Consider the following 20,968-nt stretch of genomic DNA (forward strand, 5'->3'; position numbering starts at 1 on the left):
AGAGGTGGTCGCTCCAGGGTATTTGAATTGGGGGTGCCATGGTGAGGAGTAGTTTGTTAGCGAAGATTGCGTCAAGTGTATGCCCTGCCGAGAGTGTTGCTCCTTTGACTAGTTGTTGTAGGTTCATTGCTGCTAGTTGGCTGGTAAGCGATTTTTGTATGGTTGTGCTTTCTCCTTCAAACCAGATGTTGAAGTCTCCTAGGACTATCAGGTGATTGTGTTTGATGGCTAGGACAGTGATTGCTTCTGTGAAAGAGTCTACGAAGGTTGCATCATAGGTTGGTGGTCTATATATTAGTACGAATTTCAAGTTTGTTTTGAGTGTTACTGCTAGACGTATGATTAGGGATTCGCATTTATCGATGAATTAGTGGGTCTTCCAGTTTGATATCCAGGTGTTCCTTGTGAATGATTGCCAGCCCTCCCCCTCTTTTGTTTTTTCTGTTTGATTGGATGCATTTCAAGGCAAGCAGTTGTTGAGGGTGATCTAGTAATTGTCGTCTAGCCAAGTTTCTGTTACAAATAGGATGTCGATCCCTCAGTCGCAGAGCAGATCGTATATCTCGGTGGCATGTTTGGACATTGATCTTGCATTGATGAGGTTGCAATGGATCTTTTTTGGTGTGATTTTGCTTGTAGGTTGTTCCTTGTTTTGGTTTGTGGTTGTTTGGTTGCGGTGCATCGTTGTTGGCATTGATTGGGGGTGGATGAGGATCAGCGAAGGCTGTATCTTCATTGTATGAGGGCGTATGAGGATCAGCGCAAGCTGCATCTTCATTGAAGCGGTCTGCTAGATTGAAAGCTTGGCTGTTCAGTGGTGTTGCTTCTCCGTTTGTGCTGGTTAGGTGAAGGTCCGTGAAGGCTTCTTCTTCATTGAATTGGTCAGTTAGGTTCATGTGTGGGTTGTTGGTTATAAGATCTTCGTCGTCGTTATGTCCGGTATGGCGCGGGTGTTGAGGGTGTCCTTCTGTTCTTGTGATGTATGGGGTGATGGGGTCGACCTCTAGCCACCTTCTTCTTGGGTGTTCCCGTCTTTTTCCTGGTTGTCTCGGGATGTTCTTTGTGTGTCTTGATGTCTCTGTGGTGTTGGCGTATCCTGGTTCTGGGGTTGTTGCGAGATATGGTGTGAGATAAAAGGAATTTTCCCTTTGGAATTTTGTTCTGGTCGTTTTGGTTTTTGGTGTTGTGTTTCCGCTATTTGAGGTTGTTGCTTCGGTGGTAGGTTGGATTTGTGTCCCTGTGTCCAGTGCGGCCTTGTCTTGTGCCCTTTCTCGGCGTCCCTTTCTGGTCCGGGGCATTTTGGTGCTCAGTGCGGAGGTGCCGGTTGAGTGGTTGGCTGCTGTGTCTTGTGATGGGAGTGCTGGTATTTCTTCTTGTGTTGGTAGGCTTGGGTGCTTTTGTGCCGTCTGTTCGTCCGGTGGGTCGGTTTGTGTATCCTCCGAGCGCTGTCTGGTGGGGTTTTGGATCTGGGCGTACTGTTGTCAGGGGTGTAGGTCAAAGTTCAGTGCTGTCTATGTAGGTCTCTCGGAAAGGGCGAGGGCGGTAGAACTATTCTATCACGGTCTGGTCCCCACTAGGAGTATGTTAAGGTGGTTAAGCTAAGTTTGTGCTTGAGACTAATTCTGACTATGTTCTAGAGTCTCGTATGGTAGGAGGGACCCTAAGGAGTATTGTAATCCTTATGATTCAAAAGATTTTGGAGCAGAGTCCCTGCTAGATTGGGGAGACCTGTATAGTGGGAGAGAGGCCTATCAATGTAATCTGAATGGCACAAGATGCAATTTTGGGGATAGAACCCCTGCTAAATTTGGGAGACCTGTATAGTGGGGCAGAGGCCTATCAATACAATCTGAATATCATACAATACAGTTTGGGACAGAGCCCCTGATAAAATTGGGAGACATGCACGGTGGGAGAGAGGCCCCCCCAATGCAATCCGAATACCACACAATACAGTCTGGGAACAGAACCCCTGCCAAATTTGGGAGACCTGTATAGTGGGAGAGAGGCCTATCAATGCAATCTGAATATCATACAATAAACTATCAAAGCGATCTGAATGTCATACAATGCAATTTTGGAATAGAACCCATAATAAGTTTGGGAGACCTGTATAGTGGGAGGGAGGCCTATCAATGCAATCTGAATATCATGTCATACAACTTGGGGACAGAACCCCTGATGAATTGGGGGACCTGCGTATTGGGAGAGAGGCCTAACAATGCAATCTGAATGTCACTAAATGCAATTTGGGAGTAGAACCCCTGATAAATGTTGAAGACCTGTATAGTGGGAGAGAGGCCTATCAATGCAATCCGAATGTCATACCATACAGTTTGGGAATGGAACCCCTGATAAGTTTGGGAAACTTGTATAGTGGGAGAGAGGCCTATCAATGCAATCAGAATATCATACTATGCAGTTTGGGGTCAGAATCCCTGATTAATTTGGGGGACCTGTATAGTAGGAGAGAGGCCTATCAATGCAATCGGAATATCATACAATTCAATTTCGTAACGGAAACCCTCCTAAATTTGGGAGACCTGTTTATTGGGGGGGAGGCCTAACAATGAAATCTGAATATCCAACAATACAATTTGAGAACAGAAACCCTGATACATTTTGGAGACCTGTATAGTGGGAGAGAGGTCTATCAATGCAATCTGAATATCTTATAATACAATTTGGGAACAGAAACTCTGATACATTTTGGAACTGTTTTATATCGGTTTAAGTGGCTAGGATTATAGGGTAGAGTGGTTGGTCTACTCCTAACCCCGGCCACTCCTACCTTACTGGTCCTTGTAGTTGATGGTTGACGGCTGGCACCTGGCTTCCTCTGTGGACTCCTGCCGACACTTCCTGGAGCCTCCTCTGTTGGTGCTGCCCTTGGCCTCGGGGCCTTTAGCCACAGGGGCTGCCGGGCAGAGGGCTGCACTGGGAAGACCAGTGAAGAAGGCTTCCCAGTGAAGGAAGCAGAGGGCGGGGGAGAGGCGCAGTGGGCAGCAACGGCGCTGGGGCGCTGGGATGGGCACAGAAAGTAAATGCTATGGGCCCAGGGGGCTCTCTGGAAGCAGCCGCACTTACCTTCCTCTGTGGTGGGTCATGAAGGGAAAAGCAGGAAGAGGGTGTGGGTGGGGAAGAACTACTGCGGGTTAGGATGGGGCCTCGGGGCCAACACAGATGTTGCTGAGGGACGGTTGAGTGAGGGCGCGACTGTCACCGTGCTTCTGGACCAAATCTGTATGTCACACGGAGCAAAGCTCCAATCAGGGCTCGGGGCGGGATGGGAGGTGGGAGGGCTGGGGTCCAGGAAGGGGAGCTGGGAGGCTTGTAGGCGAGCTGGGGAGGGGAGCAGGCCTGGTCGCGGGTGTTATTTTTAATATGGTGAATAGTCCTACTGAGTCTTGGAATTGCTCTACAACGAGCTTGTTGTTGGCTCCCCACCCGCTCGCCTCCCCCCCTCACCCTCCCTCAGTATGGGGGGGCTCTCCCCTCCGCCCCTCCGACAGTGCTACCGCTGCACTCCCACCTGGCTTGTGAGGGCCTCTTTCCCTCAATGCACTTCCCATCCCCATTTCAGTCTCACCCCGTTCCAGGCTGCTCGGAAGGTGTCAGGGTCATCGTTCACCATGGCCGTCAATGTATCCATTAGGAACATGTTTTTTACTTTGTTCCGCCATTCTTCTTTGCTAGGGGTCATAGGGCTCTTCCATTTCTATGCTAGGGCTACCCTCCCCGTCTGCAGCATCGTCTGCCACAATCTAGGATATCTATACATGATTGAATCCCTAGTGGCAGACCCAGTAACATTGTCAGCGGGTCTATTGGAATTAATTCCCCTGTGACCTCAGCTATCCATCCCCTCAGTACTTTTGTATTTGTGGACAGTGCCACCACATGTGTCCCCTCGAGCCCACCCGACCGCATCTCTTCGGACATTTCGGGGAAGCCCCCGTGAACATCTTAGATAATTTGAGTGGGTCTCTATGCCATCCCTGCAGTACTTTAAAATTGTGTTCCATGTCAGTTGTAAAGAGATTCCCATGGAAATCTATTCGAAATACCCAATAAATAAATAAAATACTTCACACTTGCATTACATGCACTTCTTCATACTTGATGGTGTTAAATTGAAGTTTGTCACTTATGAATTTCATGTGCCCATTTTGGTGGAGAGTGGTGTGGTAATTGGTGTCCAATTTCTGGGTCCCGAAGATCCATATAATTGGCAGTAAAAGTGGTTGTATACTTTTTTCTTTGATTTGGAAGGTGGAGTTGGAGAGCAGAGTGGACTTAACTCATCTGCCTGCACTTCCAGATCTGCCAGTAAATGCAGCTTGGTTTTCCTGCCAGCATGTGAATTCAACATTTTAGATTTATCGCTGCTAGCAAAAATGTAACTTCACCTGGAAAAGGAGGTCCTATCTAAGTGGGATTGGCAGGAATCAAACGGGAAAGATACAAGTCCTTCCTCAACTCTATTTTGTTAAGCAGTTTCTGCACAACAGGTAGGAGCAGAATGTGCCATTTTCTTGAAGAAGGTTCTGGCACAGTACGGTAGGACCACTATGTGGTGAGTGGTGTAGTACACAATCTTTACAACAAATAAATCCTGTCACTAGGCTGGTCATAAAAGTATGAAATGATCTGGATGCTAATATGATTCTTGCCACATTCCCCTGCTTCTTACACCCACATATGGAATCGAGGTTTTTCACCAGCTGCTTGCAAAAGTTTGTTTATTAGGTGGATGAAGAATAAAGGCTGCTGCACATCTAACCTATTCACTGGGGATAGGGTTGACACTTTTCAAGAATCAAAAGAAGGCTTTCCACCTACTAGAATCTACTGATTTGGAATGCTTCAGGTGAGGCACTGGGTACTGAATCCGATCATTAAAACAGCAGTCGTCGGGGTCGTAACTTCTACTGATAAGTATAATGACCTGGGTGAAGATCTAGGTGGCCATGATTGGGAGAATATTTGCATATGAGCAAACATCTTCTACATGCATCCAGCATCGAGAGCCAACTTATAAATTCTCCACTGCTGGTACTTTACATGCTAGGGACTATCCAAGTTGGCCAATGATATCCCTGGAGAAATTGTGTGGGGAGTGGTTCTCCTTTCAACATCTGTTATGTTTTCCCCAGGTTAGCACCCTTTTGGGAAGAAGTTGTGGCCATCATCTCTGCAGTTATCAATGAGCTGTTTTCCCTGGATCCCATGTCTCGAGAGCTTTTGCTACGAGAGCTACTTTACACCCCAGCCATAAATTAACATCTCCCATTAACATAACTTTAGTGTTCAGTTTAAGTAACGGTAATAGGATGTTACTGAGTTGGTGCGCAAAGTCGTGCATGGTGGCCAGCCATTTTCATGACAGATTATGGGCCGGTCCTAATTTTAACATGGCGTAGCTCATATCCCTCAACACTAGCTATGGTGGCTAGTTTATCGATTATGTTCAGCAAAAAAGGAACATTTGTTATAGGCCTGACATTGATAAACACTTTATGATCTTGTTCAGATTTCTTTATGAAAGGGATGACTATTGTGGCGTTAGCAAAACGGACCAAAAATGTAATAAAGATATGGGGCTTCACTTACTTGTGCTCCGATCACTACTTTGGCCAGAGGTACATACTGGTTATAAGCTTCCCTCTAGTCGAGTGTAAAAGATAGATAAGCTCTTCTGTGAGACCCAGAAGTATCATCCACAGATCCTAGAAATGACCATTGTGATATTTTAATATGTTATGAAGTAATAAAACATCAATGAGAAACGTCTGAACCAGAGAAAAGGAATACATTGCTAGAAATGTCTTTTTCAATACTACGATTGTCTATAAAATTGGTTTTGAAGGTAAAGAGGTACTTAACACCTCGAATCAACTAATGCAATAACATGCAAAATTGATTCCTGTTTGAACTTTAAGTATTAGGACACCCCTTTATTACAATAGATATTGAAATCTGACCAACCTCATCCATTCGGCCTGCACATGGTGCGGTACGTTCCGGCCCTGTGATATAGGCGATTTCGAGTGATTGACGATTTTGCGACTTATTCAAAAATTGGAAGTTAGGACACAAGGTCGTCATACCAGTCTGGGGTGTACTGATGATGGTGACATTTGACAAATCCCACCCCTGCGCCCTGCAAGTGCAATCCGTATAGGCGATGACAGGAGATTGCCGGTTTTGTGATATTTCAAAAATAAGAAGTTATGACACAATAAAACATACACAAGGCTATAGCAGACTGACCCCCCCTCCCCCCATGCATGTCAGCTACAGACCTGGGCAACGCCGGGTGGTACCGCGAGTTTTAAATAAATATATTTGGGAAAGTTTGCTTGTATGTTCGGGGTTGGTTCCAACCCCATAGCAGTTGGTGGGTTTAAATTTTGGCCCACGGTCAGCATACCAGTCTGGGGTGTACTGGCGATAGTGAAATTTGACCAACCCTAAATATTCACCCTGCACAGGGCGGGGTCCGGCCCTGTGCTATCAGTTTTGTGAAAGTTTGTTTGTATGTTCTGGGTTGGCTCCAGCCCCATAGCAGTTGGTCGGCTGAAGTTTTGGCCCAAGGTCGGCATACCCTTCTGGGTTGTACTGACGATAGTGAAATTTGGCCAAGCCAACCCGTTCATCCTGCACAGGGCGGGGTTCGGACCTGTTATCAGTATTGGAGATTTCGGAGCTTGCTGATTTTGCTATTGTTGGATACAGGCGCACAACATTTGGTGGGCTGAAGTTTTGGCCAAAGGTCAGCATACCAGTCTGGGGTGTACTGGCAATAGTAAAATCTGACCAACTCCACCCATTCGCCATGCACAGGGCGGGGTCCAGCGCTGTGCTATCAGTATGGGGGATTTCAGAGATTGCCGATTTTGCGATTGTTGGTACCAGCCCCACAATAGTTGGAGGGCTGAAATTTTGTCAGAGGTCAGCATACCAGTCTGGGGTGTACTGGCGATAGTGAAATCTGACCAACCCCACCCATTCTCCCTGTACGAGGTGGGGTCCGGCACTGTGCTATCAGTATAGGCGATTCTGGGAGATTGACGATTTTTCAAAAATAGGAAGTTATGACACAATAAAACATACACAAGGCTATAGCAGACCCCTACATGCATGTCAGTAACAGACCCGGGCAATGCTGGATGGTACCGCTAGTTTTAAATTAAAGGCAGTCTAGTTTTTGACAGGGGCGCAGAACTGATCTGCTCTATTGGATTTGAAGTCTAGACTTCTATATGTAATGGACAAGGGACAAACAGCTCTCCTCAATTTGCTGGACTCATCCGCTGTTTTCAACTTGGTGGGCCATTCCTCACTAATCACCAAGTTGAAAGAAGTTGACACCTTCTAAGATAAAGCGGCTGAGTGCATATGGTCCTTCCTCAGCAACAGACTTTGTAGGGTGTGTGGTGAGGTAGCAGAGGCAGTTCCGATACCACTGCAGTTCGAGGTTCCCCAAGGGGTTCGTCTCTCGCCCTCCCTTTACAACATCTTTACAGTCCTTCTCTTTAACTTGCTGGAGGAGAAAGGCATTGGGTTCACTAACTATGCTGATGATACCCAATGTGTCATCCTGTTATCTGGCAACTATGAGGATGATGTAACAAAAGTCAATGATGTTTACGATCTAATCCAGGTTTGGATGGTTGAAAATGGCCTAGCCCTGAATAAAGAGAAAAACGAACTGATGGTTGTAGGAACCTCAAATACAATCTTAGGGTTAGGTGCAGATTACAGAACACTCCAAGTGGCTGAATGTGAGTTGGAGACAAAAAAGAAAGTAAAAACATTGGGAATTTGTCTAGACAAAATTCTGAATATGAATGCCCAGGTGAGTAGCTTGGTCTCCACATCTGCATATTCCATTAAGCTGCTAGCTCAAATAAGGCCTTACACCTCGAAGGCTAACTTTGAGACAGTGGCGAGAGCAATCATTAGGTCAGAAATTGACTACTGTAGTAGCCTTTTAGTAGGTATCAATAAGTCTGAGTGTGCCAGACTACAGGTAATACAGAATGGTGATGTTAGGGTCATTGCTGGCCTGAGATGGAGAGACCATGTAACTGAGGAAAGACGTGAACTTCGCTGGCTAACAACTGAGGCCAGGATTGATTTTTGCCTGCTAGTGATTACTCCTGAATGCCTAGCAGGAGGTAGCCCAGTGCATTTGATATAGGCACTATTGAATACAACTAACATAAGAACTCTTAGATCTAACAACACAAATCAGCTGAAGGAACCTAGATGTGCTTTCACACAGGTCAACAATTGTGCCTTCCTTGCTGCTGCCCCCAAAGCCTGGAATGCCATTCCACCAGACCTAACAGAGGAAACCACCACGGCATTGTTTAGGAAGAAACTGAAGACTGTGTTATTCAGATAGGAATCTTCGATTTCTTTTCAACCTTTGTATTACGGATCGGATGATTTTTTGACACTTATCTTTGGATCTCCCCTGCTTTTATTGTTTGTCCTGGGCCCATAAGCCTCCGGGTCACTTGGTACGCGATATAAATTATTAAAGTAAAGCCTGTGCACCATTAACCACTTTCCGTACAAACTCTTTCACTCGCTGGACCCCCTTCACCACTCTCTGAATTTTGAGGAACACCATTTTTTAACATCCATTGTAACATGGCTCCATGGGGGAATCTTTGATACAATCATGCCATGTAGTGGGTGTTAGAGTTTAGAATGGATGTCTACACCATCAAAACCCAAATAATTATTTTTGGCACCACCACTGCGTGATGAGCCTCGTGCTGAAGCTCAGTGTATCTGTTGAAGTAAATTGTGTGTGTGATCTACAGTTCACAAATTCAGATTTCATCCGTCTGAGGTAGATTAAATTTAGTGTACCATATTTTGTGCCTACACATTGTATAAGCATCAAGAGCCAATTTGGTTACTCTAGAAATAATAATTGTTAATGTTAAATAAATGTTGCATTTCCTTTTTGCCAGGGTGCTGGAGACCGGCCATGATGGCCTCAATCAACCGCCTCTCCTCCCCCATGGCCTTGTACGAGGAAGATCTGCTGAACCATCCACTGAAGCAGGAGCAGCTGCGGGATTCTGTGCGCCGAAGTGTGATGGAGGCACCAGCCTGTATCCTTGCAATGATGTTGGCATCTGGCGGGATCTGGTGGTGGTGGGCGGCTAGAAGACCTGAGAGACTAATATCTATTTCTATTTTTCTATGTGTGTGGAGGTTGGCACAACTACCTGAGGGCTCAACCAGAAAAAAGAGATTGGAAGGCGGGTTTGTCTTTTTGTCATTAGAATCTAAGTTAAAGTCCCTTAAAGAGGCAAGCTTAAGTAGGGATGCCAGATAGTATTGCTTCAAGGAGGGAGTTATCAAAATTAGTGTTACAATTAGGTGGACGGTACACAATAAGAACCTGAAGGGAACATTGTGTATTTAAAGGACATTTAATGCTCAGTGTGATCAGAGGAAGTAGGGTAGATAAAGAAGTCCCTAAACATTGTATTGATGACTAGAGCTACTCCGCCATCCCTTCCAATTAGTCTGTTTGATGACAGGATGGTGTAGCTCTCGGGTAGGGCAGCTGGCACCGCGGGTCCTGAGAAGTCCTTTAGTGATATATCAGTAATGGGCAAGAAGTTCAGGTCACATTAATGGGGGCCCATTTCACAGATAAAGAATTGTTACAAGAAGTGGAAGTCTGTAAACTATGACAAAGTGGATTGGGTTCCACATATTTTGTGCCTGGGGAGGTGCTATCAGGAGTACATATATCATGTGAGTGGTAAGGTAACCATGAACCAATAGGATCTTGTAATGCAGGGATCAGATCTAGTTTGATAGAAAGGGATCATGGCTTAAAGCAGCCAGTGGCGATACAGTCCCTAGAGATATCAAGATAGAGATCGGTGCACATATGGGTCCTCGCTGATTTGATGGGGATAGGCATTCATGCAGAAAAGTAGGGAGCCTAGTATATTGGGCTGTAAATCGAGTCTGAAATAGAAGTCTGATGAGGAGCAGGGTGCGTGGGAGATATGGTGAAGTCCTTCTGGTAATATGAGAGACATTTATTGAGACTATCACTATAACGACAACGGCTGACTTTCATGAGTATTGTATAGTCAGATAGGGAGTAGGAATTGTAAGCTAATGTATCTTGCGATGGCTGGTAGAAGCAAACAATCCTCAAATAATTGACTAAAAATAGTGGGCAATAGTTCAGGTAAACACTTAACAAACCCAAATAGCACCTATAGTCCTTAGTAGATGGCAGGAGTCACTGTTTTCTATCAGCATACAGTGTACCCACATGCACCCCAGGCAACACATGCAAAACATTCAAGGTATCGGACCAGATATTTTGCTTGTGGAAAAATGGCAGAAGAGAATCAGTAGCCCTGACTGCTTTGTCTCATTTATGTGTTGTAGTGGTTGAAACATCATGGTACACCCCTGTAAAGTCATCTAGTCTGGACTGATACCATAATATGCAAATGTCGATAAAATAAGGTCCACTTCAGTATTATTTCATTCATAGGAGATGGTGTTCTTTTAATCGCATGTAGTAAGTACAATCCTCCTAAGTACCAACCCCCTGTGGGGGAGCGACTAGCCAAAAATAAAGGTTTAAATGTTTTGAAAAAAAAAAAAAAAAACAGGGATTTATAAACATCTGTTGGGTGTTTATCCTACGGGTTTATAACACAACTGGAAACTCCTTTCTAGTTTCAAAACTATTAGTGTCAGATTTGTCCAAATAATGATGTCGGGAATCTTTCTCGTGAGGATACAGGCTTCCCTCATGTTCTTCAAATGCAACTTAGTCTGAGGGATATATCGTTGAGCTACATCTTTAATCCGGTTACAGCCACTACCACTCATTTGTCTAGGGCTCTTCCATTGAATGTTCATATTCAACCTCTCTTTTTCCCCTTGTCCTGCAGGCGTAGAGTGCTCCAAACTTTCAAATGGGCCATTACCCATTTTGTAATCTGGTCAGTCCAGCCTTGATGCCAGCTCCGCTTTGCTCCATGTCTTCAGCTTCGGTTCGCCAGAGCTACCTCTGCCAGCAGCTGTGGCATCTCTGAGGGCTCTGCTTTCAGCATTGCGGGTAGTTTTTGGAGAGCAGTTTGCAAGGATCCTACCGCACACCAGGAGACCCACAACCTCAATCAGTAATTCCTTTCCCTTTTCTTCCTTCTTGCCATGTTTGCTATTAGCTTTGCTCTTTGCCGGTAGGACCCCCACAAACGTAGTCTTGCAGGATTATATATTCCATCTGGATCTGCTGTAATAGACCGGCAGGCCCACTGTGCAATTCTTTTCTTGGCTTCTTGGGTGGGGTCACCAAAGGCAGTGTGTCGCAAGCATTATCAATGTATATTGTGTCACTTCATGGGATAACCTCTCCTGGCACATGCATGTAGGGACTAGAGACTGGGCATTGCCTGAGTCTCCGAGTTCACATATATCCTGGCATGGCCAGAGGTTCGGAGTGAGAACTCTGCAGCTCTCGCAGTGTGTGTCTTCCAGATAGCACACGGCTATCGCAATGCTCTAGTAGGATGGCTTTCTTGGGCTGCAGAGTCCCCTGCATGCCTTGGGTAGGAGTACATGAGATTACTTTTTCACAATGAGATTACTTTTTCACAATGCACAGCAGCAATATTATATGGATCCAATGACATGAACTGTGACAAAAAGGGGGAGGAAAGGCTTCTATGTGCTCTGTCCAAACTTGTACCACATGTTGCTGGCTCAGAGGAGTATGTCGTAAGGTTTATACAGGCAAAAGTAAATAGTATACCTCCTTTGTCTGGATTTGATGACTTGGGCCAAAGGTAGGCTATGCTTTCCAAAGATGTGCATGTACCAACATACAATTACTGTCCAAGCAAGGTTCTGCATATATAAAGTATTTAAACATCTCTTGAACCAGCTTTCTCTTAGCAAAGAGGAAATCTCTGTGCACTTGGCAATACTGTTGGGATGGAATGAAGGCATGAATGGACATAATTATTCTTTGAGATGTTCCTAAAACATCCTGGAGCATCTGGTGACCATGGGAGGAACAGCAGTGCTGAACCAAGGTAGTGAGGAAGGGAGTAGGCTGGTAAAGGGTGTTAGGAAACGAGACTGGGGGCTAGGGACTTAATCAATTTTTTTGTTCACTATAAAGGATGTATCTAACCTTTGTATGAGACACCAACAAACACTTCTGACTGAAATTACATTTTATTTTGATATTTTCTTCTTTAACTGTTAAGTATTAACATGCATTGAGAAAGCCAATAGTTTGGGCTGTTGTATGTTGAAAACATGTTATGTGTAAATGCATACAGACACAGGCAGATGATGGATATGTCGAGGTAAAAGCAGACAGAGTAGAGAGATTGTGCACAAGGCGTGGATGATCAATATGAATGTGAGGATTAACGAATGAAAGAACAAGGTAGGATGTGTGAATAAATGATTGCGGATAGAAGGAAAAGGACTGTGGTGAAGGAAGAAGACTATGATAAAGGAGGAGAACTGTGGCTAAGGAGGACTATCATGAAGAACCATGCCAAAGGGGAAGGACTGTGATAACAAAAGAGCAGGACTGTGAATAAGGAGAAGCCCTGTGTTGAAAGGATTTGATGAGGAACTGTAGCAGAGGAGGAGGCCTGTGGTGAAGGATGTCTGTGACGAAGGAGGACTATGAAGGACTGTGCTTGAGAAGGGCTGGTGTAAGGGGAAGATCTGATGAAACAGAAGGTCTTTGCTGATGTAAAAGGACTGTGACGAAAGAGAGATTGTGATGAAGTAGGCACACTATGATGGAGGACTATGACTAAGGGGAAGGACTATGGCATGGAAGGGCCGTGATGAAGGAGAAACACTAAGTGGGATTGTAAGGCAGAAGAAGGAATGTGACTATGATGAGCACTATTTTTGTGATTAGTGTGTGATGAATCCGATGCGATTCCTCCAAAAATCCCGACCTGCGATGATCAGAATGGAGGTGAGGGGGTGTGGGGGCAGGGAGAGCAGGTCAGGAGGATTTAGAAACCCCCTTGTGTAATAGTCAGCCAGGCCCTCTGTGCAATTTCCCCCGAAACTGTAATCATTTTATGGCATACTGCAAAGTGGAAATAGTTGAGAGAACTAACTTTGTTGTCCAGGACTCCAAGTCCCATAATTCCCTCAGTACTGGGACAAGAAAGAGTGAGTTAGAGGAACAAAGATGCAGGCGTGGTCATCTAATTGGTAACAATGAGCCACACCTGAGGGAGGCTGAGAGGCTTAACAGGCCCCTTCAGGCGCAGGTAGGAGAGAAGGAGAGAAAGCTGACTTGGATAAATCCATGCAGATTGAACACGCAGTGGGAAGCAAGATTAGAGGAGCCAGAAGACACCAGTGCTGGTCCGGAGATTGTCTGTGCCTCTAATATCGCTAATTGCAGAGGCTGCACGGCGGGAAGCGTGAGAGGGAGACACTTGCCCATCCAAAGCATTTTGTGCAGAGATTGTGCAGCGGGAAGCAGAGGCAGTGGAAGTTGCTGAGAAGTTCCATGTGGGAGGGTTGCACCTGGAACTCTCAGGAGCCACAGTGGCTCCAATTCAGACTGGCGAACGCAAAGGCAATCCAAGGGAGTGAGTGTGCTTGCCTGATAGAGAAAAGCCCTGCATACAGCAGTTCGGCGAGCATCGAACGGGGCACACAAGAGCAACCTACCCGGTGAGTCTGCAAAGTATGAATGACTCCAATGCACTCCGACGTGCGCCGCGTGCCTCGTGCAGACCGTTTCACTTGCGAGTGAGAGAGAACTGTGCAGATGACTATTACGAATGCCAAAACCAGCAAAAGGCGCAATACCCTTTCATCACCAGAGGGAAATGGTGCGACGCCCCAGGGTTGTACAGATCACTACTCAGATTTTGGGATACAAACATGTTTAGTTGATACAAACCTACATTGCCAAAGTCTAAAGAGAAACCAGAGAAAACGTTAGGCTTGGAACTGTTGGTCTAGCGGTGCAGAAGGAAAAGGGAAGTGGCAACCAGGTTGGCCTTCTGTAGAAAGCTATCCAGAGAGACAGGAGCAGAGTTGCGAGGTAGTCCATAAGGGGTTCAGATGAATGCTGTTTTCCCTAAAAATAAGTTGAACAATATATGTTGCCAAACACTGCAAAGCTGTTATTGTCCCAGGTTGAAAGGGACCTCTTTTGTATATTTCCTCAAGAGTTAGTCTGGCAGTCAAATAGATCCAAAGGTCATCAATGTTATGGTGACACACCTGGTATGACAATAAACCAGGCATTATGTTAGTTGTAGGCTTGACAAGGGAGTAGACCAAGCAACCCAAGGATATGGTTCAATAGTTGATGAAGTGTGGAATTGTGGCAACCGATATTATTTGTGATAACAAGAAGAGCACTAGATAAAGTAACCTTTTGAAGAGTGGTTGTTCTTTAGTTCTAATTTGACAAGTCATCCTGACAAAGACAAATATTGTGGTTTACCGGAAAAGACCTACATGAAGGGAGACAAGAGGATGGGGTGTTTGCCGGATACTGGAGTACCTCTTCCCTGTTTCCGCTGATGTCCTGCTGGCCTGTCCCATTCGCCTATGAAACTGTTTAAAAATCCTCTGCTTCCTCGCTAAGATGAAGCCCGCGGGGAGACAAGGTCACAGGGTGTTTGCATCTAGCATGGTGTTGCACGCTTTATCTCATGGAGCCCCAGCCACCAACGCCTATGTCGGCCTGGAGGACCATTGTTTTTTGCCGCCTGTTGATCGAGAGTGACTGTGCCTATTGTTGTGGACCGCCTTCTGCTCTTCTTTGCTGCTTCGGCTTCTTGGCCTCGGCAGTGGACTCCAAAAAGTGGGTAACGTTGCTGTCAGAAAATCCTCTCTGTAAACTGTCATTTGTTTGTCTTGACATCAACATTGACATTGATATTAAACCATCGGGAACATTGCACCCCATCCACTATATCTGGGACCCCGGAACTGGTGCAGGACTCTGCAGAGACATCTATTCCCCTTGCCGTGTTTGGGACCGGGATCAGCCTGGATTTTGGCCTTGGATTGGGGCATAAAAGAAAAATCTTGTCCTTAAAGCGAAACAAACAGTCCCTAAAATTGAAAACACCCGTTCTGACCATACCAGGCGGTGTTGATCCTGCTCCCTCAATTGGACCTGATGCTGCTGGCACTTTTGGGAATGCACATTTACTAATTTCTGAAATCCAACAATTTCTGGGCACTCCCAATGTCCTCGCCAGTTAGCTTACAGGAGAGGAATGAGGGCAAGGGGGTAATTGTAGATACTGCTGTTGTCATTGATATTGTTACCAATAATCCTTTTTTGGCCACTATATCTCCTGGTATCTCATCCTGTTTGGTAACTACCTCAGCTCTACCCCACCCATCCATCCGGATCCTCTGGTCCAACATATGTGCACACAGGGCCTCACAAGCACCCAGGGCCTAGTGGGCCAAGCCCCACTCCAGTTTTTCTGCTGTCTCGGCCCTGCGCAGAAGGAGGTCCTCATTACGCCCCCCCCCCACCTGCGATGGAGGGCCTTTTTGCACCCTGGCCCAGGTTATTACCCTGCCTGTAAGTGGGCAGGAGGTTAATGAGTTAATGAGACTAAGTTACCACCAACAATGACCATTGATGACATGACAAGCCAACCACCCTTTCCGATACCCGCATGTATGGGTACCATGGCTGTGAGGTGCCTGGCAAGCGCTTTGGCAGCAACCAATCCAGATCTGTCGGGATTTCTCCTCCATTCAGTTCCTAACATGAAAGAAGTGTCTAGCGCCTCCCATGCTATCCCTGTGGCTAAAAGGGAGGGGAACCCAGAGGGAAGGGGGTGTTGCTGTAGCTGTAGCTTGGTGTTGGCCGAACTCTTGCTGCTGAGACATTTGCTCCTGTCCTTTATGGGAATGGTCAGAGAGCAAGCAGAAGTAGTTAAATGAGTGTTTCCTGTAGGATGCCAAACTGGGTCCCTGGTCAGGCCCAATGCATTGAGTTCAGTAGGACCCCTTGCTCGGGACCGTTGTACCAATCTCCCTGTCATGATCTCTGCTTCCAAAAGGTCAGGGTTTTCCCAACTCCCTTGGAAGCAGATCCATAACCCAGGTTCCAAGTGCCAACCAGTCCCAATTGGGACCTTTTGGACCCAGTCCTGGCGCCAGTGGCACCAGGCTCATAAATATGCCCAGTCCCAGCGCTGGAAGCGCCGGGCTCATAATGCTTGGGTGGACTTACCTGCAGCAGACCATGCTGCTTACTTGCCTGCCAGTTGAGCCTCTGATCCTCTTCTGTTTGGAACTACTTTTCCTGTTGGGTGGGGCAGGAGCCACTCCCTAGATTCAGAACACTGGAACTCTTCTGGAAAGCAGGAACTCTTTTCTTACCTAGGCGTGGCTGTGGAAGGAGACACCTAAGCACTACAGGAGGCTATTTAAACCACACCCGATGGATGAATCTTGCTTTGCGTTATTCTGCATCCTCTGCAGCAGAACGCTCATCGTGTCTTCTGCATCTGATCCTGGGCCTAAGGAAAAAGGCTTACCATCCTGAATCCAGTCTTCAGCAACACCTATAAAGACAAGAAAGAACAGGTTAGCATTACGGTCTTCAGTGACAGCTCTTCACTTACCTGGTCCATCGACTGTCACCAACGCCTCGCGCTGTATTCCGGCATCTGAAAGACAAAGGCTTACCTACTCTTCGTGCGCTCCGGAGGTCTTCACACTGCATTCCGGCATCTGAAAGACAAAAGCTTACCAACTCTTCGCACGCTCCGGAGGCCTTCGGCGCTGCATCCCGCATCTGAAAGACAAAACAAGGTGCGTTTAAAGACATTGGGGAACTTTAATACTCACGTGCCATTACTCCTTTCCACATCTAACCCAGTGGGTATTCCGGCACCCTGCAGCCGCTCCGAACTTGTACCTGCAAAATAAAAAGACAGTTAGAGCGCATCGTGAAGCAGGCAACAAGCGCTTACTTACGTGCTTCCAGGCGCTTCTATTCATCACACGGGCTCCATCTTTAACTCACTTCAGCCCGTCATCCGCCATCGCCGGAACCCTGCAAAACAAGAAACATCATTACTAAAGACTTTAAAGACATTAGAATGACTCGAAACTTACCGTTCGTGCAGTAAACGAAGGACAGCAGTCCTCTGAAGTCAAGAGGCCTGCTCCCCTTATCCAGTGAAGAAACTGGTTACAGCACCCTGCCCCGAGGCAGATGGAGAGCACGGCGTTCACTTACCTAAGACATCTTACCCTTCAAATCAGACATACAGTGCACAGAGGTCCAGCCCAAAGAGCCAGCCGTGTGTTACACATCACCTTTGCAGATACGGTATACGCCCAGTCAAGACCGGCGCCTCTACGGGAATCAGGTGAGCGTTACACTCCCAGAGCTAAGCAAGGGAGCTAGTGGCAGCCAAGATGGGATAGGAGTACTTCCAAAAAAAGCAAGTGTCTTAAACGATAAGGAGCTGATTCAAGGGCTGTGGATTGATAAAACGCTTGGGGAAATTAAGATACAAGTGAATGTAATCAGGGCGCAGGCCGAAAAGCTGCCTATCTTTGCCATAAATCTACTGTCTCCCTCTCCCCCTGTTCAATATTCCTGCATGGTGTACCAAAACCGCCCTCTAAGCGAAATGAAGGGAAGCGCTCCAAAACAAATGCTTACACTGTTTGCGCTCAGTAAGGGGTTGCTTTTTTCTAACCATGAAGCATATTGTGGACTGTATAAGGATATCTGACTGTGGAGGATGAGTCTCACTCTTTTAGGGTAACACTAAGAAACCGAAAAGTGGCCAGGGACATATTGAGCTCTGGATGGCTATGTAACCCCTGATAAATAGTGTTATCGTAATGAGTTCTAACCCCTGTGGGAATCTGCCTCCAAGGACTGTCCTTATGGGAGCGAATGCTGTACCTTTGGGGGCATGGCACGCAGGGTTTCCTCTTCCCATGGTCACTATAGGGGCACCATGACGACTTCACCTGAGGGAGTCATCTTGGTACCAGCTTAAGTTGTCCTTGGACCCTCAGACACATGGGTTTTATGCTACCTATTTGTGTTAACACCCTTTATAGGCATGTATTGTGATGATTGGAAATTGCGATGTGAAACCTTTATGGCTTTGAACCGAAATAACGTTAAATGATGATGATTATTCCTTTCATTGAAGTATTTTTGAAGTGGTGGAACTTAATTGTTGAATTGAATTTACCAAGAACTGTGTTGTTTGAATGTACAAGTGTGAGGGCCAGATATCCTTTAAGATAGTGTTTCCTTTAGTTTATTTTAAGCAGGGAATCCTCGTTCGGGTAGGGACAGTGAGGCATTTAACCAACCTATTTAATTTAATAAAATGGCAATCTTTGAAAATCACTCACAAAGTTTATCCGCCTCACATTTCTGACTCCTCACATATGGTGTCATTATTGAGATCGTAGTCAATTGATACAAATTGGGGAACCCTTAAATTCGATAAATTAAGTAAGAGGACCCACGCTCCCACTATAGCTACTGAACAGTCAATAGGTTTTGATCTATACAGAAGTATAGGGGAATTCATTGAATCCAGAGAAAGGGCTCTGATTCCATGGATTTGAGTTTTATTCCTCCCCATGGTACTTACGTTCGCTTTGCCTCTAAGTCAGGTCTAGCCTGGCGGTTTGGCTTAGACGTACTGGCAGGAGTAATTGACCCAGACTATCGAGGAGATGTTAAAATACTGATACAAAACAATGGGAAGAAGGCCTAACAAATTAAAGCGGGAGAGAGAATCGCTCAAGGTATTTTGGAGAAGGCACTGGTTCCCAAACCAAAGGAAGTGAAAAATAGTAATTAAACAGATAGAGGAACTCAAGGTTTTGGAGATGCTGAACTGGAATCTGTAACGCCCATTATTCAAGAAACTGAAGAAGAGGTTATCCCAGATTTAGCGTTTGTCGAACGTAACGATCCTCGGTTAGGAGAAACCTTTAATCAGTTAACTAGTGAGAAGATAGGAAGGACAAGTGGTTCATTTTTATTATTTCTAAAAGGTGGATTACTCTATTGGAGTGATACTGATCCCACCGGTGTCCAGAGGACGCAAATCGTAGTTCCCCACGAGTCATGCAAACATTGTATTAGAAATGGCACATGCTCATTTGACAGGAGGGCATTCGGGACCAGCGAAAACACAGGCCCAAATCATAAATAGATTCCATTGGCCAGGAATTTATGCCGACGTAAAATATTTCATAAATATTTGTACTTTGTGTTAGAAAACTAACAATGTAATGCCCCCTGCTGCTCTGTTGCAACCCTTCGCCAATATCGATGTTCCCTTCTCCAGAATCGTGATGGATATAGTGGGTCCCTTAGAAATATCAAGGTTGGGTAACAAATACATTTTGGTCATCTTGGACTATGCAACTCGTTACCCATAGGCATTTCCCTTACGGAATAACACCTCTAAGCACATTTTGAAACATTTACTTACATTTTATTTCCTGAACTGGCTTTCCAAAATAATCTTTGACAGACCAATGTTCTACTTTTATGAGTAAACTCCTGGCCGAAGTTAAAGAAATCCTTCAGATTAAAACCTTAAGGACCTCTGTTTACCATCCTCAAACCAATGGTTTAGTTAAGAGATTTAATCAGACTTTGAAACAAATTAGTTAAGGCAGATAGGAAAAACTGTCATGGTATGGCACCATGGGCTCTGTTTGCCATTAGAAACACACCCCAATCTTCCACAGGAGTTTTCCCTTTCGGATTGTTATATGGGAGAGAACCTGGGGATGTATTGGATATGATAGGGGAGGTCTGGGAGGAAAGAGAAAGAGCTACTACTGGTTCAAAGATTGAAAGAACATCTGGTTGTGGTTAGGGATATAGTCCACACTAATATGAACCGGGCTCAGGAACATCAAAAAGAGTATCATGATAAAAAGGTGGTAATTAAATCTTTTTCTGTAGGTCAGAGGGTATTAGTTCTCCTCCGCTCCTTAGAAAACAAGATGCTTTCGAGATGGCAAGGACCATATGAAATTTTAGAACAAACTGAGCCTTACAATTATAAAGTCTCTCAACCCAATCAGAAGATTAATACACATATATATCATGTCAATCTACTTAAGGAGTGGTGAGAAAATCCAGAAATAACTGTTATGTTGACCAGTTTATTATCCGATGACAGTGAGACTAATCAGTTAATATCTCCTGAACCGTCCCAAAGTCATAAACAAGATCTACTGGACCTGTTGCAACAGTTTCTGGATGTATTTAAAACTGAACCAGGAAGAGTACAAGGTGTGATGCTGGAAATGCATCGGAGGGACAGGGCCTCCGTATCCTTGTCCTTTACTGTTTTTATCATGTGTTCTGTCGTGTTTTCCACGCAGGAACCTTCCCAACGACCGTATGTTGTGGGTACGCCTGTGGGTGGTACCTGGGTGAATGGAGTGTCGAATACGCATTCTGTGTTGTGGATGTCTAATATCTGGTGTTTGACACAATGACTGAGACAACCCTGCCCGAAACTGGTATGAATGCAGTGTGTAGTGTTGAATGGCTTGGTACTTGTCCGAATCCACATTCTGTGTTGTGAGTGTCTGGATGGAGAAGAATGGCCTGAATGCACTGTGCGCCTGATTAGCTGACTGACTGCCTGAATGCCCTTCTGAGTGATTGGTTGCCTGAGTGTGACCCAACAGAACTAATGGGAGATCAACAGTATATCTGGAGGCCTCTCACTGCTATAAATCCTTCAGAAGCTGGAGTTGAAACTGACATTGAAACTGAGACTTAACCTTGAGGCCATGCTGGAAGAGAAGTAGTGCAGTTGCTCTGCTTTGTCGATCTGAAAGCTGCTGTGTCTTCAAGAACTGATCCAGAGATGACCTTGTTAGGCGCCCTCTTCCCGAG

At 45.6% G+C, this 20,968-nt stretch overlaps 1 protein-coding gene across 1 annotated transcript in view; it reads left to right on the top strand.

The window, feature by feature from the left end:
- FAM227A (family with sequence similarity 227 member A) overlaps positions 1-20,968 on the top strand; it is a 450,054-nt gene that overhangs the window by 63,226 nt on the left and 365,860 nt on the right. Inside the window, exon 2 of the mRNA XM_069652969.1 lies at positions 8,994-9,137. Within this exon, the coding sequence (XP_069509070.1) occupies positions 9,011-9,137 (127 nt within the window). The 5' untranslated portion in view covers positions 8,994-9,010. The remainder of the gene's footprint in view (positions 1-8,993; positions 9,138-20,968) is intronic.

Source organism: Ambystoma mexicanum, chromosome 3q, assembly GCF_040938575.1.
Source record: "Ambystoma mexicanum isolate Mex_15411 chromosome 3q, UKY_AmexF1_1, whole genome shotgun sequence".
Classification (NCBI taxonomy): Eukaryota; Metazoa; Chordata; class Amphibia; order Caudata; family Ambystomatidae; genus Ambystoma; species Ambystoma mexicanum.